The sequence below is a fragment of the Saccoglossus kowalevskii genome, chromosome 21 (genome assembly GCF_978046115.1).
Source record: "Saccoglossus kowalevskii chromosome 21, keSacKowa6.1, whole genome shotgun sequence".
In the NCBI taxonomy this organism is placed as follows: Eukaryota; Metazoa; Hemichordata; class Enteropneusta; family Harrimaniidae; genus Saccoglossus; species Saccoglossus kowalevskii.
The window spans coordinates 28,243,870-28,271,666 of record NC_140661.1 but is presented as its reverse complement, the minus strand read 5'-3'; the positions used below and the strand labels follow the sequence as shown (position 1 = coordinate 28,271,666).

The window sequence follows — 27,797 nt, the reverse complement described above, 5'->3', positions numbered from 1 at the left end:
CCTAGAAATATGGTTGTGAGGAATGAAGTGACGAAAGTTCGATGTCTCAATATACACCTCGGATTTTTCTGAAAATGGCAATCTAAATGGCTATTTACAGAGAATTGTGTAGAGATTCATTTCATTGTTCATTCAAAAATAGGCAAATCAATGTTTCAATAGAATAGCCAACTCCAGGAACATACATGAAAATGAAATCAATTTTCAATGATGCAAATTATAAAGCACTAATAGTTTCACACGATCCAATAACATCAGCAACATTGAAAAACATTAATAAAAACTAAAACACATGCATTTTCAGTACATCGGAAAAATGACATAATGACAATAGAAGTTTCGTCTTTGTACTATAACCATCATATGATTGGAATAGGACGCCATACTCAATTGCCAGAAACTGTACGAGTATGCCTTTTCTGTAACACAAATCAGATTGAAGGTAATGAGTCTTGTTCTGCCTATGCTCAACAAAGAAACCTTCTATTTATAGAAGCAGGTAAAATATCAAAAAATTTCAATAAATTTATCCTATTCAATACATTAGGCCATTGTTTGAAAATCGGTTTTGAATCTAGACAACACCTCCCAGGTTTTAATGCGGCTCTTGTCTTTTTGTTAGTGCGCAGTCTCTCTATAGGACTGTGGTTTGTACATTATCAATATAAAAAAAGAATCTCAGAAACGTTCTCACTCTTACATTTTTGTGCACAAAAGAATTTTATTGTAAACTGAGTGAACTATAGATTCCTTCATGATGGGTGCAGAGTATGCACATGTAATCATTGACACGCAGATCGCCGCAAACCGTCTGTGCTGAATAGCGCCACCTGTGTTGACATAATGACATGTAATATGTATAGCGCCATCATGCAGCAAATCTACACATGCCCTTGTTTTTATGAAAGAGAGACGCATCGCACCATCTTGCAGAGAGGGACACTATGGGATAATGGCCAACACCAACGACAACCAACTGTTAGCCAAGTTAATGGGCAAAATTAGACCCTCGTTACAAGAATACAGCTTGGAATATTTTTAACGCAATATCACAGAATGATTGTCAGAATACAGTTTATTGACATGGATACCATGAAACGGCTGTATGTTCTAGCCCCTTTAATAACAAAGTACCACAGATCATTATTAAATGGACTATGACACCTGTCAAGTCTTTGACCATACATTGACCCAAAGGTTATGGCACGGCATTCTGAACATTGTTGAAAAAACACAGATTCCCACACATAGAACATTCAAGAACTTTCCAAGTCTTTCTAGTGAATTATTTCCCTTTACTCAAAAATACACGTAAAACAAATAAACATTACCTCACACACATTCAGTGTTATTTTACCAGTTGTGTGTTTTTATTAACATTACAGACCTCGGTTTTATAAGAATAAAAACAATTGTGAGTGACGATGGTAAAAACATGCATTCAGGCACATACACAAAGAACTCATTTTCATTGAAATCAAGTCTCATCAAATGATTACATAAGAACTAGACTAAATTGGTTCTAGTCAATACATGGCCAAAAAGAATAGCCTTTACACATTTCAATAAGGGTTAACCATGTATAACTCAGGGTGGTTCCTAAAATTCCTACTGGAACAATAGACAATTTCAGACAGAGAAAATTTTTTTTTACAGTTGCTGCCACCACCCTTCCAAGATTATATTCGTTCACTAATCATTCATAGAAGGAACACTTTCATCACTGCCCCCCCCCCTCACCCACTGTTATTTCAAATAACAGACAACTAAGAAAATGAAGTCAACTCATGATGCTTATTGACTAGTGATTTATTTAAATAATACTCTCAACATCGACAGAACACACTTTATTGACAAAAACAATTAAGACTGTCATCAAAGCAGGCATTTAATTATGATTGACAGGTGTTACACAACAGTTATCAGACAACTCCCATTTCCAAATACATAAATAACAATGACATAGGGATGCAATAACACTGTATTGTGTCAGCATCTCTATTGGGACTTGGATAAAATTGTGAAGTGACTCATAGTCTAACTATGTCTAGGCATACTGATTACTTAACAGTAGGATATAATTTTTCAATCCTTTTTCTAGGCCCCTATGCTGAATCAGCAGTGAGCTAAACTACTTACAATCGTACACTGAGAATCATAAAAAACATTAGCTTTCGAGTTCATCTGTTTATTAATAGGCTGAAAGACATAATTATAATTTGTTGACATTTAAATCAAGTCACAACCATGGACAATATTGCAATCTATGCTATAACCTAATAAAACTAGTTTTCAGGAAATAGCACAATTATAGTATGCTGAATTGTTATGTGCAATAAATAAAATTCAAAATGAACATTTTTCATATTTGGTGTAAAAATGACGATGTGATACGAGATAAAAATCTCCCGAGAAATGAAGAGTTATTCATCATACGAATTGCGAGACAATCATACAATCATACAAATAGACAAACAAATTACATTTCTAAAAATACTAATGTGAAAGAACTGGTTGTGTTTGTTTCCAATAGTTTTGCAAGAGTTCTTGCTTATTTGTAAAGTATGTACTACATAATCTTTTTTATTCCTATTTATGTAATCAAACCTTTCCAAGCTTTCACTGCATTTTGTGATGCTGTTTGTTAGAAATGTATTCATCTCATGCTCACAAGGAAGTTGCTCTTCGTTGTGTAACATCATCACATATCAAAGTAACACAGTAATATATATAGTATTTCTACTTTGGATTAGATCAGTTACAACACTTCAGTTATATTATTAAACATACTGCGTAAAAAAAATAAATACATAAAATAATATCTGGCCATTACATGACAAAAATATAATACATACGAAGAGAGAGAGAGAGACAAAAATTAAATAATTTTCTTGTGTTGCCAAGGCATTATATTGTGTTACAAATTTGTTTGGCTTGGTTAAGATGTTAATGTGATATTATCAGCTATGACCACTAGAATCTCTGAATGTTATATCAATCACAGATAAGACATAAATAATTTGACCTCTGACAACAAAACAATTTTAATGTTGTAGATGAGTGAAAATAATGCCGTTCAAAGAGAAAACTCTTTGGTTGTGAGTCGTTAATTCAGAAATCAAAAAATGTTTCAAAAACATTATTTTTTTTACTGGAAATGCTGTGACCACTCTTTATTTCACCAATTCATATCATCAGAAGTATTTTGTCACACGAAAGTGCAATTTACGCAATTGTCGCCAACTTTGAGGTTTTCTAATTTCTTTCATTGATTAATAACAGTTCTTACATGCACACTTGATACATTCTTTGTTTAGATTATTAAAAAGTGTTCGGAAACTCTAGGAGTAAGTGAAACAAATAATTGTAAATAGTGACTGGGTTCTTAAAAAGTGTAAATTAAAATAACAAATTACAAAATATACATTGTTGTTATTTACATTTAAAAAAAGTCAGACTCGGGTTTAATAAATAGCTAAACTAATATAGCAAATAATAAGAATAAATATCAATATGATAAGGTAAAAATATGTTTTTGCATTATTTGAAATAAAATTTAAGGTAGAGAAACAAAACTTGTGTTGAAAATATTGAATCTCAAGTTCAGGTGCAACTGTGCCTGATAGTCAATTCAGCACTAATATTATTATAAATGACAATATCCATACAAATGTGAGCAAATAATATTTCAATTTTTTATATCACGATGCTTTTATATACAATTAATATTAATATTAACTATCTATGGGGTATTTCACCAGGAGAAGTGTTAGCATGCTGTCCGGGCAGTCAGAAACAGTGGGCATGAAATCTCAAAAGTAAATTTCTGGCAGTGAAGCAAGCACTAAATACAAGTGCCAAATTCAACAGTGGTGACACTAATTGTGACATTGTAAAATTAAAAAGTAGGTTTTGAATAAATTGTTTATAATCGCGAAAACATGAGTTATTGTTATGAAAGAACAAAGTTTCTACAGTGAAAAGTTCTACGTGATAGCAGACTTGTGTGTAATCTTTTTGAGAATATTCTCGACAAAAAATAGGTAAGCCTGAGATACTTTGATTGTATATGGTTTAAGCTGATTTTCACAAATTACACCAGTCAGTGGAAATGGGAGGAATGTTTGGGAAACTGACAACCATTACAGGAAATCTTGATTGCAAAATGTAACTACTTTGTGATAATATTTAAGAGGGAAGAAAAGTAATTAATGTTAATGAACTGAAATAATTTATCATGTGATTATTAAACGATGATAGGGACTGACTGATATCACCACAGCTGATTTATTGATTAATTGTGCTATTACCATGATACTGGTTATCATCATTATAAATTATTGAATTGAAATCTAGTAAACTCTCAGAAATACGCCGACTGAAATTGAATATTCATATTTAAAAAGAACTCAATTGAATACCATAATTATGAATACAGATTATAATAATAATACATAATTTCAACAAATTTTAATATTTTCTACTATTCAAGACAAATATGTACAGTACTGGGATTTTTTTTATCATAATTCTTTCTTTGCTATGATAATATCATTAATACTTAATTTTGAGGACTACTTCAACACCTACACTTGAGTCTTTCAAAGAAACATTAAATATATACAATATAAAATAACAGTTGAACAAACCATGTGGTTAAATTTGCTCACAAGATCTGACAATAGGACAGAGCATGAATTAGTTGTTTGAAACAAGAAAACTTACAACACAGGGTGACATAGCATAGCAAAATATGTACTCAATAAAGAATAGTACTATGATTCACCTTGGAGTTGAAAGTCACATCGATCTCACCAACACACATGTACATTTACATCGATCATCTTGTCTTCTAGAGCAAAGTACAAGCAAATATCTTTTCAAATGTCATACATAAATAAATACTGTAACATATTTTATTTTCGCTGAAGTGAAAATAAAATCCAGTGAATATACCTCTTTTCCTACATTTTACAGTCAACTCGTCAAAAATCAGTGAAAATAAATTCCATACAAAACACCCAAAAAGTTCTATTCAGCAAAAATTAATTCCAGCTAAAATAAAGTATTTTATAATATCCTGCACTTGTCTCAAAACATATAACACATAAAACCAAATTTTGAAAAAATTTGATATAAAATTATGGACCATTTGGAATAAAAAATCATCATAATCATTAATATTCATAATAAAAATAGTTTTCATTACATATGTTAATTTATTCACGTTGCCATGTCAACTAAATTGCCAGATAGTTAGTATAATTTGCTAACTGCCTCAATATTCCTGTTTACGATTATTTATTTAAAACTACAAATTGATATTATGATCACGGATGTGGACTTGAACCTAACTAGTATGAAACATACATAACTCTGCCCAATGAAGTATAATGTGCTACTGTACAATGTTGACTGCGCTACAACATTTTCTCATTTGTGATTTCGTGAGTTTGTAGCCGTGAACATTTCACTGGGTTCATCACTTAGGTGAAGTTTAGATATCACGGTCAAATTATTGTATTTTTTACTACTTGGTTGTCTAACAGTTATATATATAATTATATTCAAATATCATTTATAATAGTGGTTATTACAGGAGATGTTAATGAGTTGATGACATTAGGATTCAGGCTTAAAGTTGTATTTTTTTTTACATCTGACAATGAAGACATTGCATGCCGATAACATGGAGAAAATTTGTATACCGGTTAATGTGTTGTAAAGCTCACTTTATAGCAAACATAGGAACTACCCATGAAAGTACTCAGAATATCGACACAAATATAAGAATGCATGCATACACTGTATTAACATGAAGATAACATTAAACGACCCTCGCTGTCTTAGACCTGGTTTTTCTTCGAACTAAAACCTTGCGTGTACATGATATGTTCCACTCTGGCGACGATGAGTAACCGTCAGAGGATCCCGCAGGGTCAGGTCGTGGTCCCATCAGTTCTTCTGCAAAATGATCTGGTATGGCTTTTTCCTTACCAAGCATCCTGCGTCTGCTACGGGGTGTGAGTGATAAGATACTTTTCATGCCTAGTGTAGGGGTGTCATCTTTTATGTTATTAAGTGCCTTGGCAACACTGTAAAATATAATTGTAACAAACAATAATAGTTATTTTATGACCTAAGAATTTAACATATTGACATTCATAGACATACAGGAGTGATTTTGCCGCATCATCGCCAATAATATATTTTAGGAGTCACAATATGTCATCTTGCATGTTTTATAACTACTAATAATTTTGTCGTCTAATTGAAACTAAAAAGTAAATTGTGTAGTGAATGAACAGGGTGTAGCTTAGCAATCAAATAAAATCTGTTCAAAACTTATAATTATTTACATCTACTTGTACTATGATCATATTATTTTCCGTAAAACAAATATTTGTTTTTAAATTTATTCATATTTCTCAAAGAATCAAGAAAGACATTTTGTTTGTTTATGCGAGCTGATCAAAAATCATAATTGTACTTTCCTAACAACAATAAAGCCTTTTAGAACAACACAAAGATTGTCTGATTGTTTTACATGTACATACTTATATGAACCATATATGGGTCCTACTATTTAACGCCCGGACACGCGAGGCGCGTTAGGTATTCCCCCCTGTTCGCCTCCGCGCGTGCCCGAACACTCCCTCGCGTGTCCGGGCGTTAAATAGTAAGACCGCCATATATCATTCACACAACTGCCGGTTGTACACAAGGAGTGACTTGTTTCATCCAATTAAAAAACACCCAACAAATCTACCATCATCAACAGAGTTCATATACATACCTTGGTCCAAATAAACTCCATTTTGGTGTCTGATCCATCTTACTAGAAGTATCAACCTTTAGTCTAGGTAGACACATTCCCTTCTTCACTGGTGAAGCTGTGATTGGGGGATACTTCTGACTAACGTCATCTTCCTTACATCCTGATGATACCAAGCTTTTCATCCATCCAACAGACCATCCTCCCCCAGCACCAGAGTTAGCATCACTAGCTGAGAAGTTATCTGGCATGGTGCAACCTTGTTTCGATGACTGGGCAATTTTCTGTCTTGTCTTCTGTGTCATCTTCTTCATCAGTTGAAATGGCGAGAAGGTGTTTGCCTTCTCAAACTCTTCTTGTAATTTCTGTTTGCCTTTGTCTCGAAGTTTCATCTCTTGGATGTAGTTGTATTCAAACTTATAGTCTAGTTTGAAAGGTAGGATTGTTAATGGTAGAATGGCTAAGACCAAGTCATCAAATAGCTGTTTCAATGGTGATTTGCAGAGGACCAAAAAGGCATCAGGTTTGTAAAAACCATCCAAGATATCTAGTGAAAAGATAATGAGAATGTAAGTAAGTTTCCAATGAATCCATTCCCATAAATTGCACCCTCTAGCGACAGAGTGCTTCTGTCGCGTCTAAATGACAAATATGGATGAAAGCAGTGTCGTTCAAATAGACAACTGTGTATGGTTGTGTAGTCACACGCCATCTGGAGTAGAGTAAAATATCTTGAAAATATAAACTTCATTGTTGGATGACTACAAATCAAAACCATATTGACGCTGACATTTTATCAAACGTAATTTTTGAATGTTAGCCAATAACTTTACATATATTCTAATATATTTTAATTAATCATACCTTCCCTTGAATTCAAATGCAGCAGCCACTGTTCCAGACATCCAGTGCTACATGACAAAAAACATAAATTTTATTCTTTTTATACTTCAACAATTTCTTGGTATAATTTTGTTTCACTATTTGTTATGTTTGTAATTTTGAAACTTTTGTTTTTTTGTTTGTTTTTTCTGATCTGTATCCTTACCATACAGCACCCATGGACGGTTCAGTTGTGTAATAAAGTTATTATTATTCAACATCATGTCTTGATCAAATTTGAGCAGCAATACTGCTCTGCAAATTTTCTACTTTCTAATGAAAATATTGTATTATCATATCGTATCATAAGATACGGCTTTAGAAAAGTGGAAACTCTGATTTGTGTCAACTTACTTTAGTAAACCAAAGATGAATGCATTAAACTTCACCATAGAATCTGTCAGGTTTTTTAGGTTAATTATATGTGCTACAACATCATTCAACTGTTTAGTGCCTGGTCCTATGGAATAAACAAATAGAGAAAACAATTGTTAATGCAGTTTGAAACTCAATAAAACTCAAAAATGTTTTTAAATACTGTATTTCCATTTTTCTAGCACTTTCTAGCACACAAATAACAGAGGTTTTTCTATATGGTTTAACTTTTGCTAAAGCTGTGTTCATAACATGCTGACAATCGAAGGGTTATGTTGTTTTGTAAATCTTCCTTATCATAGGTACATATGTTGCAGTGGTTTTAACACCCATTCATTCCCTATTCAACAACCACTGAGTTTCTGTTGGAGGGCATATCTTAAATCCAGGAAACTTGTTCACACAAATTTCATCTCAGAGTTACCAAACTCAAGACCATGCAGAACATGAGGTAAGCTATACAAATTGGTTAATCAGTTCACACATGTTTTTTTGAATAACAGTGGGTTGAAATCAACTCTGAGTCAAATCTCATGTTTTCTAGACATGTGAAGATCCTGCAAGTCAGTATACATGTACAATGAAATGCTTGTACAAGAGCAAACAAAGTATGACAGACAAGAACAATACTTAGCCTATCATATTACAGATACCTGCTTCTATACAGGACTAGGAAAGTCAAAGATGAATGTGTTGGCAGTCTACCAACATCACACACATAATTAGTACTACAGGATATTTATGTCTCAGTTTACCACAAATAAATGTCTATTATAAATTCCTTCCAAGATTGTTAGTATAAACGCTTATTTATTAAGCTTCATTGAAGGAATATATGCATGAATTGAAATATTTTAAGCAATACCCAAGAGCATTTAGAAAAAGTGTTCAACGGTAATTTCTGCATTATTGATTAAACACACCATTAAGATGATAAATTAAATGCTAGATATTATGAAATCAACATATAATTTGCATGACAATAATATAGTTTTGTTATTTGCATATTTGAATAATTTTGGAAGGTAGGTGAGGTTGGATGGCAAAAAATTGCAACCCTTTGTGGAAAACACAGGGACTTTTGTACTGTTTCAACTATCACTTCAAAAAAAGTGCTTGGAAGAGGCTGTATTACAAAGCTCAAATAAACTATCATCTCATTCAGTGAACCAATCAGTGTGGGAACCTACATAAGGAAACCATTCACCATGGATTTAATTCTCACTAAAGAGGGTAATTATACGGCAATGTAATTCAAGTGCAATTTGATTTCTATGGTGGTTTGATTTTGAGAAAGGATTATGCCTAGTAGGGAAGGCGCGGCCCATCAAAACATTTAAAAATTTGTGTTTCTCAGTGTAGCTAGAATGGGTGCAGATTAAGGAGAAACTTTTCAGGTCTTAAAAACAAACCTTTTATACAATTCCTTTATAGACAGCACACTAATAACACTATACGTGAAACTGAACACTTAAATCTCAAATATCTGAAGATGAGATTCAGTATCATGAATTGTTCAGTAATTACACATAGCACAGGAATCCTTAGCATATCTCTAGGGCAACCATCAGGTCACATGTCCAATGGATATGGTGTAAATAATGCTTCTATTGTCAATGCCATGTAGTTGTACATGATGGATGGACATGTCCACAATAAGTCATAGCGCATCACATTAGTGCTAAGTCATTTGTCATGACTTGCAGATTACTCTAAGTTTACCTTTCAGGGCAAATAACACACCACAGTCACAAAGCAGATACGCTAGTTCTCTATATGCCGTTAGACAGTGATGTTATATGTTTTTTAGCCCACCAGCATGTCAATGTGTGATAACAAATGTCGCTCACTGATCAACACAGACACAGTTGTTTTATTAACAGGAACACAGATATGTATAATTAATAATAGCAGTAGCTAACAATGCCTTTACTTTATCTTCAAATGTAAACAACCAGTTCTTGCCAGCCAGTTACTGCACCCATGCACCTATACACATGCAGAATGTGAACAGTGCAACGGCCTATATGAACACTCCATAATAATAATAATAATAATAATAATAATAATAATAATAATAATAATAATAATAATAATAATAATAATAATAATAATTTCATTTATTAAACCATAATGAAAGTTAACAAATCATTTTAGGCTGTTATGTAATAAATTTAAAAAACAGTAACAAAAATAAAAAAAGTTTAAGAAAATTAAGATAAAAGTTAATACTCAAAATTTAACCAGTTCTAGTCTACAGGTTTCAAGTGTTTTGATGATTATGTTACATTGATGTGTGGTAATTTTAAAAACCAGTCCAGAAAGCTGGGATGGCAATTAAAATTAGTTTCTATTTTGTAACATACCATATGCTTGCATGAATACAAAAACCATGGTTTCATTTAAATTTTCTCACAAGGTTGTTTCCAAATTGGCAAGTGAATAATTGAAGGAATTTAACTTTGTTTTTTGATACATATGCATTCTAAATATGCAAAATACTGTAAAATATACTTTATTTTAGCTGGAATTAATTTTCACTGAAAAGGTTTTGTTTGGAATTTATTTTCACTGATTCTTGATGAGTTGAATGTGAAATATAGGAAAAAAAGTATATTTGCCGGATTTTATTTTCACAGAATCATTCCTTCAGCGAAAATAGCGAAAATAAATTCCAAGCGAAAATAAAGTATTCTACACTATATAATTATTATTAAGAACAAAAGAAAGACTTCAATTTTTTGTGGACATAAAGGCATGTCCATGGAATAAGACGCTTTCAAACAAAACCATGGAACCTGCAGAAGATTTTATGAGTATGATCTCAACATACCTAACTTAGTGGTGGCTTCCACGACATTCCAGATGTTATTTTTAATTCTCCCAACTATAACACTTCGTCCATAGGGTTGGAGACCATCAGTAAGTATGGAAGCAATTCCAGGACATACATACTGCAGTATCATGTGACCAATGTCAGGGGTACATTCTGTATCACCAAGTTTGCGCTGAAACACAAAACAAAATATTTTATAGCATATTCTAGCATTTTAGATGGACTTTGAGGTTTCAGTTGAATGAGTACTGTAACAGAAGTACCATAAAAAAATAAAATTTAGAAAATTTTGTTTAATACAATACTCTGTTGAATTCATCCAATTTTTAGAGTAAAAATCAGTGGTTACAAAAACAGTATGCGATGATTCTTGGGCTAAAAAACAAACTAAAATAAAATGTGAAACTATTTAGGTAATGTGTTGAGTAACACAATTCAGACAATTCATGTTGACTGTGTAATTAAGCTTGCATGCAATCATATTTCCATGCCCTTTTTTTCCATAATTTCTTTCTTAATTTTGGAACAATGGACATACCGGTACATAGTAATTTCAAATGGATATAATTTACATTTGACTAAATGTCATAATTTGTTTTTGGAGTTTTATTCTGTGAAAGTTGAAAAAAGATTGGTTTTCAAAGAGAAAAGTTCATATAAAGTACTCAAGAGTTCACATTTCGAAGGTTAATTAAAATAGTCCAAAAATATTAATTTTTAAAGACTAGTTTATTATAATAATTTGAAACTTGGAAATTCAGTAAGATAACTGGTATTGATACAAAGATGTATCACATGATAAAGGAGGATAAAGTATCACGACTGATTAGGTGAGATAAACATCATGATAGTTATATTACACATCTTAATTAGACAGTAGGCAGGAAAAAATAATCATACAATAGTTATGTTTTCATCACATTCAAATTATTCACATGATACAAAAACAATAACTCTTAATACTGCCAAATGAAACTTTAGTTTGAAAAAATATATCAATAAGTATAATATTTTTATTGAAAATACTGGACACCTTTGATTTGTGGATAATACTCGTATCAATAAGCTCAACAATCAAGTGATATCAGATGATAATTTCATAATTATATGGACATAAAGAATGTGGTTATTAATGATAATTTATCACTGTATTGTACAATATGGACATCAGGTGCATGGTGTTTGGACACACAACAACCATGTAGTCTACTGAATCAATCAGTATATCAACCTAGATTCCTATCAAATCCTCAACAAAGTTTGATTGTTAGAACTATTCCAGTGAATAATTTATTAAAAAGCACCACTCACCTACACAACAGGAGGGTCATGAGTGTATGTACTTTCTAATAAATAAATCTACTACATAGAGCGGGCTTACTTGAGACCTAATTTCAAAAACGTTTCTTTTCATAACCACTGAAGTAGTCAATATGTCTATCTTGAATTGTGTGATATACAATTAAAATTGCGTCTAGACACTATTTGAACATCAGGATACTGACATGCAGTAGTAGAACTAGCTTGAATCAATATGTCTGAGTTGAATTGAGACAAGCTGAATCAGAATCTGAACTTCCAGCCTAAAAGATCCACCAAACACTGAATACTTTCATCTATAATTAAGTCAATTGTGATCCATGTACCAAGTGTCAAGCTTCACTGAAGAATTTGAAGTTATTTTGTTCATGCAAGCTTCTGGACAAAAGTAACTGGACTTGTAGAATCCCAGACAGACATAGAACTTTGATTGTTTTCTATGATCACACCAACCATTGTTAGATTTTCTTAACAATATCTCCCGCTGGCTCTGTTTTTCATAGTGAATGTATACACAGCTTTTTCTATTATTAAAGAAGACAACGAATACAGTTCACACTACTGACAACTTTCAACAACCTTTAACATAACCAATTCATAAAAACCACCTACCCTTGTTGACTAATTAATATTCCTAGCACACATGCAAATAAACGTGCATGTAAACATGCACCTCTTCAAAATAACACCATGGTTAAAATAGATTTTTATAGTCTCAAGATTCGTTTCAAAATTAGAGTTCAAAGCAAAAAAAATTGGCACTGAGAAAGGTTACTTCCAATGAGAGAAATTTGAATACAAGAAATGTTTCTTAAATTGTCTCAAAATTATGGAAAATTGAATATACATGTACTTTGGGAACATTGACAGGTATCTAAGTTCTGGCATTTTTGAGCTACATTTTCAAGCATTCCAATATGCAATATTTTATTATTTAGTTCAAAAAAGTCAAATGAAAGTATAAAACATTAACATGATCAGAGCAGACTCCAGTTAAACAACAGGAATTTGCAACTCAGTGGATACTGTGATTGAACACCAGTTTCACCAAATATGAATGCTGCAAGTTTTTTTCGTAGGCATCCAAGTACAGTGTACCATCCAAAGCAGTGTGGCAGCCTACCACAGGAACCCAACCTGCAATCTCCACTGGGCAGACATGTTAACCCACAATGTCACAGGTCAATCACTGATAGTCAAGGTACTGGGGGTTGTCTTAAATCACCACAATGGTGGTAACAGCAAGATGGCATATAACAAGTGGAAGTACCTTTTCAAGAGGATCTCTTGTTTTACCAAAGTGATTTACAACAATATCCACAGCACAATTCATGGCAGATACAAATCCTGAAATGAAATAAGACACAAGATTTTGAAAAAAATTGAAGTTCCTTTGTTAAATCATTTGATGATTTAAGTAGAATGAGTGAATCATTGTCATCAAAAAATGTCCAAGTGTATATTTATAATCACAGTTTGTCAGATAAATAGGTACAAATGTACAATCACACTCAAAAGAAAATTCTTGGCCCCAAATCAAATCTGACAGTTATAGCATTCAAGAGATATACTGATCAAAACCTGATGTATTCCACTGTTATTTATTGTCTTCACAAAAATAACTATTGTTGTTTGATTTCTTCTTTGGAATCAAACAAAACACAATTAACCTATGAAGTATGATGTTTGAGGTCGGACATTGTGGCAACACGAGTAAAATATTCATCCTATAAATTCAAATAGAATGGATCTAATCGCTATTCAGAGAACAACTCAACAGTGTGGTATGCATCTAGTGTATGAATCAGTGACTTGATGACACCCTAAGATGATGAAAACTCAACAGTGTGGTATGCATCTAGTGTATGAATCAGTGACTTGATGACACCCTAAGATGATGAAAACTCAGTGACTTGATGACACCCTAAGATGATGAAAACTCAGTGACTTGATGACACCCTAAGATGATGAAAACTCAGTGACTTGATGACACCCTAAGATGATGAAAACTCAGTGACTTGATGACACCCTAAGATGATGAAAACTCAATCACAACCGGGGCTACGAAACTGCTGGGCGATGTTCGGCTATTGGCGATACAGATATTTTGTGAATCACATACCCAAACATGTCAAAAGTTTCAACCACAATTTTATCGACAATAAAACTTTAAATATTTTAAATTTTTAATATAACTTTTTGTATAACAACTCACCTTTTTTCTGTGAGATATCAATCTCAATGCAGTTATCAAACTCTTCATACGCAGAGATTGGGATATCAATTGGTGGGACGTCATAACCAAAGAAAGTTGGTGGATCGGCATAATCAATACTTGGAGGCAGAGCTGGTTTTTGACATCCAGTTATAGGTTGTGGTAATGGTATTGGAACTGGTGCTGAGATAAGGCCAGGTGGAGGAGAGAGTCCTGTCAAATTAATTTAGTTCTAAGATAAATACATTTTCATAAATATTGTTATCAATAAGTGGGCAAAAAATTACCAAATTTCCAATAAAGATTTTTCACCTAAATCATTTCAAATGCACATGCTCATATCTAGCAACCATAGTGGAGGCCACACTTTAAATTTTACAGACATTATGTGCAGAACACTAGAAGCACTTGTGATGAACGATGAAAAACCATGTATGTTTATTTGTTTACTTACACTTTAAAACACAATATATCTCATCCAGTTTTCATTTATCTATATTTTTACACTTATATTATTTTTTTAATTCTTTATTTGCTAATAGAAATTTGTATTTTTAAAAATGCAATAAAGATGATGATGATGCAATAAACTTAAGAAATGTTGAACAAAACAATTAATGATAATTTACCTTTTCGTCTGTTGTAGTCGGCATCCACCATGTAAATAGGCTTGAGTGGTTTGTTTTGTACGTACACGACCTCTCCCAGTAAATCCTGCTCCAGAATTTGATTTTTTTGGCTTTGTTTGACTTTGACTGGGTTGCAGTTCTCAGCAGCGTAGAAAGCTGAATTAGAAGCAAAGTTATTAATACCTGAAGTAAAAACTGTTTCAGTATCAGTTTCTTTCCTCTGTGTTTTCCCCTCAGTTTTAGTTTTTAATTTTGGTGTACTTTTTAATGTTTTGTTCTCTTTTTCACCGTTTCTAGGAAGTACAATAGTGACTCGTTTCTTAATAGTCTGAGTACCCTCATCAGTTGTTGTCGGTTCAGTTTGTGTTGCTACGGCGATTGACTCCTCATCCTCCTCCTCTTCCTCCTCTAAGCTATCAATCCGATGTAGTCCTACTTTCATCGGTTTCATAAATTCCGCACTTGAAACTGTTGTACCTCGACTTATACGAACAACGCAAGTGTTTTCCGCCTCATCTCTTGTTTCAATAGAGTTGGAATCTTGCATATTCAAAAACAAATTACAGTTACTGAAATCATCCTCAAAGGCAGGAAAAGAAAGTGGTGGAAGCGGTGGCGGTGGAAGAGAGATGTTTTCTGGAAAGTTGAGAGGAGGAATCTTCTTGATAGTGTGCTTAACGATACCATTTTCCAGAAAGCCATTGTAGTTGTTATTATTACTATTATCAACTTCAGTTAAAGAGTCACAAGATGTTGAGAAGAAGGCTGGGAGTAAGATAAAATACGAAGAGAAAGTTAGCAAAAAGCTGAAGGTGAAAGAGCTGTTAGTACAAGTATCATGCACATCTAACATTAATCTCACCAATACTAAATGATTAATAGTTCTGTTTGCAATTGACAGTATGATATAGCATTTGAAAGGAAGACATTTTGAGAAAGTCGCTGTGACTGCTTTTGGTTTTGAGACATTTTGAATGAAATGTTTACAAATTTACAGAGAATTTTTGTTTGGGGTGGGAGTAGGACATGAACATCTTACTGGAGACAATTTAGTACTTATATTGTAAAACCATTCATTTTCAATGCCATTTAATTTTTTTTAATTCCATGAAATTTGCCATGAAAACAACGAGTTTATATGGATTTAATTAAGCAGGTTTTACTCATCAGTAATTACAGGAAAACTAAAACCCAGTGACTAATTAATGCATTTACACTTACAATACATGAAAAATACTGTTTTACAGTAATAATGCTTGATTGAGGGTACGTTGAGAGGGTGGTCACCCCAAATAAATAAACATATCCTGGAGACTGCTTATGAGGATTTGACATGATTTGTTGATGTATAGACATTTTTAAAGATTTTATGGGTTATCTGACCTCTGATCTCAATAAACTAAACTCACACATCTCCTGTTACTGAGAATGTAACAGTGCACTATAGGGATGAAATTCCTACTGAATAAAATGAGAAATATTATCATATTAGAAACTCATGTAAATGTTTTGATAATTTGTAATTCATATCAATAACAACTTGTATTCTAAAAATACAATAAACTATAATATTACTATTATTATATAACAATTTTCCCATTCAAGCCAAAATAAAAAAGACAAAAACACAATAAAAATGAAACTATTTTCCAAAACAGCTTTCAAATTGGCACTTGTTTCGCTATAAATTGTCTGGCAACACAAATTTTGACATCAACCATAATAACAGTGACGCCACAGCGCAGTATACACATGATGTAATCTATAAATTAAACTCCTACGTGTTGATAAGTGTAAGTATGAAGACAAAGTACAATTCATTTTCAATTTATATGTATATGTATCTCTTTAACCTTTTGAGCAACAACATTTGTCAATTTTCACCAAACAAATCTCATACATGTTTAATTTTTTTATACACATTTTCATTTCATTCACCAGCAGAAAAATATCCAAAGCGCTGCACCAAAATTAATTTTATTTGAGAATTGTACAAAATCAACTTTGTTATTCCTAAGGGCTGTAATGAAACCTTATCTTCCCTAAGTGTGGGAAAATAATGACAGTAGAACCAGTGATTATTACACCTCTGGTATTCCCATCAATAAATGTAGTGTTGTAATTCATGATAATGTGTGCTGGCCGTTAAACCCAATCATCATAAACAATAAAATGCAGTGTCATTTAGGTTAAAAGCATTTCTCTGTTGGCTTAGAATAATTTATTTTAATGGACATGATTTAAGTACCAGCAATTCACAAAGTAGAGAATGGTCAGAATTTACCATGGGTGGTCAAAATATAATTTAGCAAGTGAGAGAGTGACAGAATAATGCTACAATCTGAGGCAGAGCCTATTTTTCTCCAAAAATGACAAACTTTATAAAGATATGAATGTTAATGTAGAAGAAAAGTTATGGTCGTCTGGAACATAGTGCCCTTTGTACATGCAACAAATTTCAAAAACTAAGGACAAGCCAACATAACCCTTTTTATCAAACTTATAAAGAACATTTTACTTTTTCACGTTATTGATATATTAGATAAAAATTGAGACAGCTAGAAGGTAACTAGAATACAGCGACTACAATCAGCATTGCAACTTAATAACCACTTAGTGTTGCCACTGAAAAATATTATGATTTCATCTCAAAAACCACTTTGAATCAAGTGTATTTGAATAAATGAAAATTTAAAGAAATTAAAATGAATGTTTCTCTAATATTTGCTCTATCATTAGTAAAACATGACCTTATAAAGCGAATAAATATATATAAGAAAACAAGACATATCACCTTATTTTTCATATCAAATGATTATCAAATGAAATGCAAAAAAGACAACCTCCCCTAAATGTAATTTCTAAATGATAATTTGAACCAAACTGACATAATTCATACATGGCTTGATCAAATTAAATATTTATAAACTCAACCATTTTCATGTAAAATCAGCATCATTTAAATCCAAATGAAACAGTTAGACTGGCTAGGTGGCATCTTCCTTAATTCTGCTAAATTCTTGCGCATCTATAAATCTTAAAAATTTTCTTAAAATTTGCCCAGGAGTTTGTATGAAGACTCCAATTTTTTTATTTCCCTTTTAAAACCTACTATTAAGGTGCTGCAATTAAATATATGGGAAGGAGGTCTCAATTTAAGACATTATTCAGCCACTGGGGCCACAATATGTACTGTACATACATAAATATAGATCAATCTATTTACATGTAAAATGTCTATAGGGCAATTAATAGATAAATTTCAATAAACATTTTTGTTTGAACCATGTAAAATTGATTAATTGAAAGAGCTCTTTATGAAGACTGCACAGAAATAACTTCCATATCAGATTTCAATATCCTATTAGTCACCTGCCTTCCTGTTTCCTACATGAACTATGGCTGAACACTGTAGCTACAGCACAATGAGCCTTTTTAAATCCAACATCATAATATTAATCAAAAACATTGTTACAAAACAATATTTTCTAATTTATTGCAATAATTAGAGTAATAGTTGAGCTTAATATGTTAGCAAATACTAATCTTGCATACTGTGCATGTATTCTAAAAATAACTTGAACCACGCATTAATTTAAAATAATACATTTTCATATTTCTATTGAAAAACATACATCGAGGATTACAGATTTAACAAAACTGAACAAAAAAATTTAATTAAAATTCCTGATTGAAAAAAAATCCGAGTGAATTGATATACCCCCATTTTTCAATTGCGTTATTAGTATGTAAGGGGCCCAGGTTAAGGATATTGCTTTCACTATGAATGTACAGTCTTTGAATTCATGTCATGACTACATATAAGACTGTCTAACATACAATACCTGCTCTTCTCAGGGCCACATTTTAACACCAACATTTTGGTGCAACTTTGATGGCATTTTTCAATAATTTCTTTGTTGATTTTTGACCAAAAGGGCATGATTTTTCATTGTCTACAAGTCTTCGTCAACATTTATGAAAAATATGAAAGTGTCCTCAGTTTGATATCAACATTGCATAATTAATTAGTAAATACCATCGAAACAATATTCCATGTACATTTTTAATTAAATTATCCTATTATATAACAGTTACAAGTATATTGCAACTGACGACATTAATTAACAATACAATGTTACATATTAATTGGGCCAATGTTAATGATCACCTTTTTTCAGACACACCAAGCAGTAATTATTATTAATATTTAGGTATTACCGGTATTTATGATTCATGTTTTTGTGATACTGAATTGAAGATTTAAAATTAAAGGAGCACAGAATGGCCAGTATTTTCCAAATGCATTTTTAAAGCATATACTGAAGTAAACTCCAAAGGGACTACACTAGGTATTGTCTCATAACATAATGACAATTCACCTATGAGAATCTGAAGTTATTTGTTACTACATAAACCCCACCCTACCCTTGCTAAGATGGCATGTAAAGGGAGAGTTTGAGATGTTTATACATTTGGCATCTACAGCACATATCTAAAAGCATGGGGAATAAAATCCATGAATATTATCTCATTGGCAAATCAACAAATTAATTGTTAATGACATTTACAAACTAGAAACAAATAATGCATTTTACATGTGTTGTTTACATTGCTATGAATCCCATATCGAACAGGATGCAGCATGATGACCTTTCGGCAAATTGGAAAAAATCAAACACAAAAAAATTAACAGGAATGTTTCTCATAATGTCCAATTTTTAGTGAGAAAGTTTTTTAATATTATAAATAAGGCTTAAAGGGAACCTCAATCCAAACAACATAATGGCCCCTAAAGAAAAAGCTTCACAAATGTAGGAGAATGAAATTTACAGTTTTGTTGTATCACTTTTCATTCTCTAGATATTCCACTTTTCATCAGTATTACGTAGTCAGCCATCTTGATTTTCAAGCAAAGGATTATGGGTAAAGTATGACATCACAGAATCTGTTGTCAGAAATTGAGAAAATGATTTCATCTATAACTTCAAAAGTTGAACTTCAAATTGGCTGAAAGTTTAGAAATTGGTAGCATACACGTACTGGTGCCATCCATGCTTATAAAATAGTTGTCATGGAAACAGAACTGAAAATATTTATTTTTATGTTTTTCTACCAAATGCTAAAATTTCCTTATATTGTATACAATTTACCAACGTCAGTAGGTTATATAGGTGATATATCACATGTTGAGCACAAAAAGGGGACAAAAAAGTGACATTCTATATTTCACAACTAAAATATTGATTTTTATTTTTTTAACGTTTTAAACAATATCTTCACTTTATGTGTATTTGTAAAATTCCAATTTCCATTACTATAATTATATACATGAGTAATATGCACAACAAAAATTTGAACTAATTCGCATCAGTATTTCTCATGTTATAGATGAAATAATTTTCTCAATTTCTGACAACAGATTCTATGATGTCATACTTTACCCATAATCCTTTGCTTGAGAATCAAGATGGCTGACTACTTAATAACGATGAAAAGTTGAATATCTAGAGAATGAAAACTGATATAAAAAAAGTGTAAATTGCATTCTCCTACATTTGTGGAGCTTTTTCTTTAGGGGTCATTATGTTGTTCGGATTGAGGTTCCCTTTAATGGAATACTAAATTCTGGTGAATTTTAGACTAGAACCAGGAAAAGATCTTCCAATGATTAGTGTACTTTTTAGAAATACTGAGATAAGTTTTAACAATCAATTTGTTTATGTTTCCCGTATCCATGGGAGGCATATTTTCAGAGATTGCAATTTGGCTGATATTTTAATTCAATTATTTATAAATCTTTTAACCAAGCAAGGTCACACATAAATTTTTTTTTGAGAATTATTTAGAAGATCTGCTGAACCCTAAAGCCAGAAAGCATGTTATTTTAAAGCTAATTGTTTATCAGGTTTAATGACCTGATGAATTCTGTATTTTACTTTGAATCAAGAGGGAAATGATTCACAGCAAGCATACAATTAAAATATTATGTTTATGTCTAATCAAACATAAACTGTTATCGCACTCACACAGGGGTTTTTCTAAACCGGGGAACAGGGGCACAGCGCCTTGATACTCTCGGCTGGCACTCTCTTACCGAATTGTCGATTGAACTTTCAAGTCATATATATATTTCTTGAGCCATGCACTTCTGTGCTGCCGTACACCATGACATTTTTCTCAAATACATTTTTCTCCATGAACAACACTAGCTGACAATGTGTCTGGACACTAAATACACTAAAATTACTCCAAAAAAATGTCAATGGTGATAGATACACCGTTAAAACGGCGCAGAAACCTTCAGATATGGCGTTTAAAGGTCGATCCACCATGTTGTTTCTGTGCTAGCTACTCTCACTCCGCTCCCCCGCCTGTGTGTGCTCCCTCTTGTTCATTTTTTCTCGACAAACCCCTGTTCACATATCCTTCTATGAAGTCATACAGGGACTGCTGACAATATGATGGCTCCTTGAATTATGATAAATCATAATATTATTGTTTGTTAAAGCACTACAGTTGACACTCTGTGTCATGTTTGATATGGGACTCATAGTGACAGTATACAACGCTTGTAAAATACATTGCTTGTTCACACTGCATGGCTGCTGTAGCGCTCAAGTTAGTACCCATCCCACAAAAAGTAGTTTAGACTCAAACACCAATGCCTCATGCAACAGCAATGTAGATAAATATTCTTACGTGTGGCCATTCAAAAAAGGAAGCTAGTAAACAATTATTGACATTGGGATATTGTAAGAGCATAATTCATATCCAATCACCATGTCTGTATCACCAAGTAAAATGCAGATACCATGTAACTAAGGTACATCAATGACTGAGATTGCCAGTCAAATGCAGCATTATTTTCATATTTGAGGGCCATCATTTCCTGCCAAAAACTTGCTTATTTTATGTTTTTTTTCTATAATATTTTGCACTATTCTGAACCAAATGAACATAATTTCTTTTTGTCTGCAGTTCTTGATGAATATTTTAGGGAAATACTAGTATTAACATTTTGTAAAAAATGGCCACCAGTCAGCCATATTTTAAGTTATATAACTTGTCATGCACATGTGTAAAGTTTAAAAGATAAATTTACCAATGCTTGTCTATAAAATGGCTCCAAACATAATTTTACGGTCTTTACCAAAAATGAATACCGTGTGAATATCCTTGTGAAATGTTTCAACTGGGAACATTCCACCTATATTCCATTGGCAATAAATTATATTAGACATTATTATAAACAAAATACCATGGAGGAATTATGAGTTAACTCAAATGGGAATTTCATTCCATGGGAAGTGCCGTCTTCAACAATGAAAATATATCTTTTGCCAAATTAAATGTTTAGTAAAAGTATCTGTATACCAAATAAAAAGCAATAATTATAGAGAAAATATGAGAGAAATAAAAACTGAAATGATGCATTAGAAGATCATCTTTGGCATTTGACATATTGAAGTCAATTGAAGTACAGATGATGTAAGGTACATTAATAACCCTCGGGCTGTGATGACTGAATAAACCAATAAACCTCAACCTCAATCTCAGAATCTATAATGTTTTAATCCTTTCACTGCCATAGTGTTCTTCCTCTAAAATAAATCAGTATAAACATTTTGTTTCCTTATTTCCTTTTCAACGTTAATTACTTTTTCGATTAAAATTGATTTTATACATCCTATTTTAAAACTGAAAAATTCAACAAAATTAACTAAAATACTTTGTTATTATAATTTTCGGATTAAATTGAAGTAATTATTTTTAGCAGCTTAATTTAGATCATTTAATTTCAACTAAAATTTACACACACTGAGTTTTGTTTATTACTTCATAATGTAATTGACTTTCACTGTATTTTAATTTTTAATTTATTTCCATCAAAATAAATAATTTTAAACAGCTCAAGTAATCAACTTTATATGCAAATGTGATGCATGGATTTATATATCCACGACTATTCTAATTTGAACAAAATTAGTAAACTTCATATATTATCTAATTATGAAATTATCTATAGCCACCTGCCATGACAATATAAACCTTTATTGCAATGCTAGATTATGCTAATATTCTTTTTATTCCCAGTGGAATCATTAAATGAGTACAGTACTGTCATTTAAATATATATCATCCTCATGCATGTTTCAGTTGTTTTTCTTGATAAAAATAGCTTAGCATAAAATGGTATGCTACAAACGTTAACTGTTGCAAAACGACAGAGTAACCCTCTAAAATTTTCTGCCACAATTTTATGTATTTTCGGATCTTATTTGTGAAAAACAATAAAGAAGTATCTTTTGTATATTAAAGCGGGGGAGTCGTCACCTGCGCATACATCAGGAGGCCATAGCGTTTTACCCATGAACCTTTGCGTTTTTAGCATGTGTTGTTATCGTCGCTTGGAATTCAATTTCCGCGTGTGCGCAGATGACTGCCCTCCTGCTTTAAAGGTGCCAAAGTTTTTGTTATCACTCAAAATTTCTGTTTACATTCAGACGATTTAAGTGCTATAAATGTTCTATCACTCATTGGTATTGATTATCCATGAAATATGGATTTACTAAAAATGCATTTTCCGAGAATACATGAAAACACCTTGCTGAATAAATTTAACATAAAAAACACAGCGAAACTGCAGTTATTAAGTCAGTAATTGAAGATTTTAAGAGACCTCTCTGGAGTTGATTAGTTTTTGCTCCTATATCAAAATCAGTTCCATTAAAGCTGGCTATACATCAAAAAGGGTGTACTGGGTAATATAAATGAATAAATTATGTAGAGGCACTTACCAGGTTTTTCAAAACAATGATACATATTATCATTTTCGTTCTTTACGCCATAGTCTTGGTTATATTGAGTAAATCCTTCCGGGGCACTAAACGTTCTAGATACTCTAGACTCTAGTTTGTCACAATGAACGTTTTCCTGGCTTTTTACACATTCTGGAGTAACATCTTTAGGAAAGGGTCGACTGGAAGGTTTTGTAACATGCCTCAGTCCGATTGGAAGTGTATGTGGTCGTCTTGGAGACAATCCGTCAGTTTGGTGAAATTGCATTGCATAGTCTGGAGTCCTAGAAGAACTTAAAAGTTCTGTCCAATGTTGGCTTGGTTGGAAAGGCAGTGACTGTGGTCTGACTTCTTCTTGTTCTTGTTTTTTCTTTTGCTGAGCTAAATCAGCAAATGTCACCTTACGACTAGCTAATTCGGCTTTTGCTTCTTCCTCTTCAAACCGTTCTAGACTTTCACGATGTGAACAAAAATTAGGTTTAGGAGATGTAGGCATACCGTCACACATTTGCCGAAGTCTTTGTAATTTGGGCGATAACATTTCAATGTTTGGAACAGAAGGTGACAACTGCCTCCCTTGCTTCCGATCCTCTTCATCCATATAGGCAGCAATCTCAAAACTTTTGTACAGCATCTCGTAGCTTTCAGGACTTGATGCAAAATCAGCAGATTTAAGCGAACTGGTTGTTGTAATACTCATAGTAGAATTGCTGAAAGAATTTTCAACCGGCGCAGAATGGAGGAGTGGACCATAAAGTTGATGGTGTATCTGCGATGAAATACTTCTACATTTCTGTGTCTGGTTAAAATCACCAAAAAAAAGGGGTTCTTTTTTGGCGAGTGATTCACGTGCAGTTTCTAAGCAAGGCCCCTCAGAATTGGCAAGGTCAACAAAATTTGTGTCTTCGCTTGCAGTATCACAATGAAGATCATCAGCGACATAATTAGTTGCACTTTTTTTAAGATTCACCAAATTGTTCCATCTTTCAAATTCTGAGAACTGTTCAGCTGTATGGTAATCTTGGATCGTCCGACTTAACTCCAGTAAATTTTCCAGACTACCTTCACGAGAGCCGCTACCTTGAGACATCGTCTTAAGCGTATCAACCGTATCCATATAGTTATCATTTAAACTGTCTAAACTTATATTGGAAACACCTTTTCTCAATGGATACCCCCTTATTGGTTTGGATAAATCCAAAATATCGTTATTCATTACATCCATTTCCATATTTATTTTGTACGGGATAGCAACTGGACCCGATCCGGATCTGTCAGCACCAATATTCCTGTCTGGATCGTAAGTACTCTCAATAATTTCTAAGGAACGATTTTCATGTATTTGAGTAGTAGGGAGTTCATGATGTTCATTCTTGTAGCCCAACTCATGTAATATCTGGCCACTGGGAAGATTCCCATTGTCTCCATTGACAACGAACATGTTATTGCTGACAAACATCTCACTTCATTATTGTGATCCCTGTGAAGTGAAAAGAATTATATTGTAACCATAGAGACACAATTGTTTATTAATATTTATTTTGAAACATCAAAGATTCATAAGATAAGAGTATACAACTTTAATATCTACCTCACAAAATATTGTGCGTTTCAAATGTACATCAGTGAAACATATTTTATTAGCCAATCGCATCACAGAACTCAGTTGATGCTAGGAAATGTTCAGTTGCATAAACTGAACTCAAAAGCAAACACACACACACAACAAATTCTTTCACAGAATCATGCAATTAGTATTTTTTTAAATGTTTTTCTTGCGATTTTTTGGTCCATCAAAGATACATGTATCTATACATGTTATTTTCAAAATGACATCAGAAATAGTTTTTTTTTTACTAAAAATGACAAAACTATTCACTAAAAGTAGAGAATGGAAGTTATTGACACCAAATCAATAAAACTGAAAGAGGTCCACCCTACGTATATACAATATCAAAGCAATCTGACTAGTTATTTTTAAAAGAAAGATAGCCCTTTTTTTTACCAACAATAACAGAAATATTCACTCCACCAAAAACATCATTTGTGAACAATGCAAAGTTATTATGACGGGTTATCACTGCATCGTTGTTTAATGACTTCTAATCATTTTTATTTAATGCCTTAAAACCTAATTAGGGTACTTTCCAAAACAGTAGGATGTTTATAACACGTATAATAATCATATGTAAAAAAATTGAGGTGGTGGCCAGATTCCGAGCGTAAACCACAAAAATGTTAAGTATAATGTTACTAAAGTGGTGAGCTAGAGCAAGTAGACAGATATTTTATCAACAGTGTCTAATGTCAATCGTCTGAAAACTACAATATGGTGGGCTTTTTGCTCTATTTTCTTGCAGCAAGAGGAAAGAAAACCACTTCACAATAAAATTTATATAATCTACACAAATAACAGTAAATACACATCACTCCAGATATGTATCATAAATAATCTGCATGATTGAGCAATTTATCCATCAAAAATACACCGGGCAATATTTTATTATTGTAGTCAAATTTATAGCAAAAAAAATTCTGACAATTTGAAATATTTCATGTATATATACAAAACGAAGGGAATTCAGAGGAGTTCTAAATTGTTTTTTTGGTTTTTTTTGTGGGGGTGTTACTTTCAAATAAATAATTGCCACACAAATAAACAAGAAAAAATACAAATAAATATATTTAAAAATATCTTATAATTTGTTATCAAAATTCAAGTCAAAACAGGAGTGAAGAAGAAAATTCCGTGATATCAATGACGCATAGTGCGCTAAATAAAAGAGGCCACAGCAGGGTTCTTCGTTGTCTTCACCTTGAAAACACAAGATCCCCAAAGCGAATAGAAAAACGTCGCGCAATATTTTACTTTCACTCGAAAAACATGCTCTCACACAAAAATATTAGCAACAAATAATATGAAAACGTTTGGAATTGCTTAGATAACTATATATATACATTTTTTTATATTTCAGATATTACAAAATATCTTGGATAATGGTTGAAAGCTGAAATAAATGGGAGAAGGTATATCTACCTGGAATAAGGCGGATTCTGTAATGATTTTTCGACTGAAATAATTATTGGCTGGTACGTCAGAAAAATCTAACAGTTTTTTTCTCAAACAGTTGAAATATTCCACAGCCACTGTCGCGTAATAAGATCATACCAGTTAAGATAAATCACTAAACATCGCTGAGATATCGTCGACACGACAGGAAATGGCGATGCGAGAGAATGACATTCGGAGAACGGTGCCGATGAAAGTCCGGGTCCGCAAAAACGCAAACATGTTTTATATATCAGAGCAAATCGGTTGAACACAAGGCGGAAACAATACATGGAATCAAGAAAACATATCCTTACCTACTGAAATGGGTTTTATAAAAGTATTCCTACAGTAAAATGGACGGGAGATTCACGTTACTCGGTGAGCATATTGGAGACGGCTTCCGTCCATATGAAAAGCCGCCATGTTATGACGTCATTTCTTTAGTTCTATCCTCGTCCACTTGCTGTGTCGCGGGTACTTCTTGGTGACAACAAGAGGGCACATAAACAATACGTGTCGGCATGCGTTTCTATAAAAGTTTTGAAACAATCTAGGTAAATATTAATATAATTCATAACTGTGGCTTATATGGTTTCTTTTGATCATTTATATATTTATATTACGATCAAAGTTTCAAAGGACTCCCACCATATATAGAACTGAAAAAGTTGAGTGTTTGGTTTTAATCATGGAGGTATACTCCATGTTTTAATGTACTAAACAATTTGCGATATTTTGTCTGGTGGATAAGTTATGTTAATTATTATTATCAAACGCATATAATTATTAGAAGTAAGATTATTGAACTTTAATTAAAGGGTCGTGGTCGCAACGCAGCGCGTGTTCGAATTTCGTGTAAACATATCAGGATTAACTTGGGTTGAAACAAAAGGAAATAATCCAGTTAAGAGG

The 27,797-nt window shown here is 32.5% G+C and overlaps 1 protein-coding gene across 2 annotated transcripts; it reads right to left on the bottom strand.

Moving 5' to 3' along the window:
• Positions 1 to 1,793: 1,793 nt before the first annotated feature.
• Positions 1,794 to 27,310, bottom strand: LOC102802905 (uncharacterized). 2 transcript variants are annotated; one of them, XM_078012440.2, is made up of 10 exons: positions 27,200 to 27,310; positions 23,834 to 25,313; positions 15,033 to 15,797; positions 14,404 to 14,616; positions 13,459 to 13,535; positions 10,866 to 11,040; positions 8,012 to 8,117; positions 7,640 to 7,686; positions 6,797 to 7,322; positions 1,794 to 6,095 (listed from the first exon to the last, which is right to left on the bottom strand). In XM_078012440.2, exons 2-10 carry the CDS (start codon positions 25,290 to 25,292, stop codon positions 5,828 to 5,830), a joined length of 3,636 nt encoding a protein of 1,211 aa, XP_077868566.2. In that variant the 5' UTR covers positions 25,293 to 25,313; positions 27,200 to 27,310; the 3' UTR covers positions 1,794 to 5,827. The 2 variants fall into 2 exon arrangements, with proteins under 2 accessions (XP_077868566.2, XP_085351443.1); XM_085495317.1 differs by having other exon boundaries at positions 15,033 to 15,188.
• Between the last annotated feature and the right edge of the window lie 487 nt (positions 27,311 to 27,797).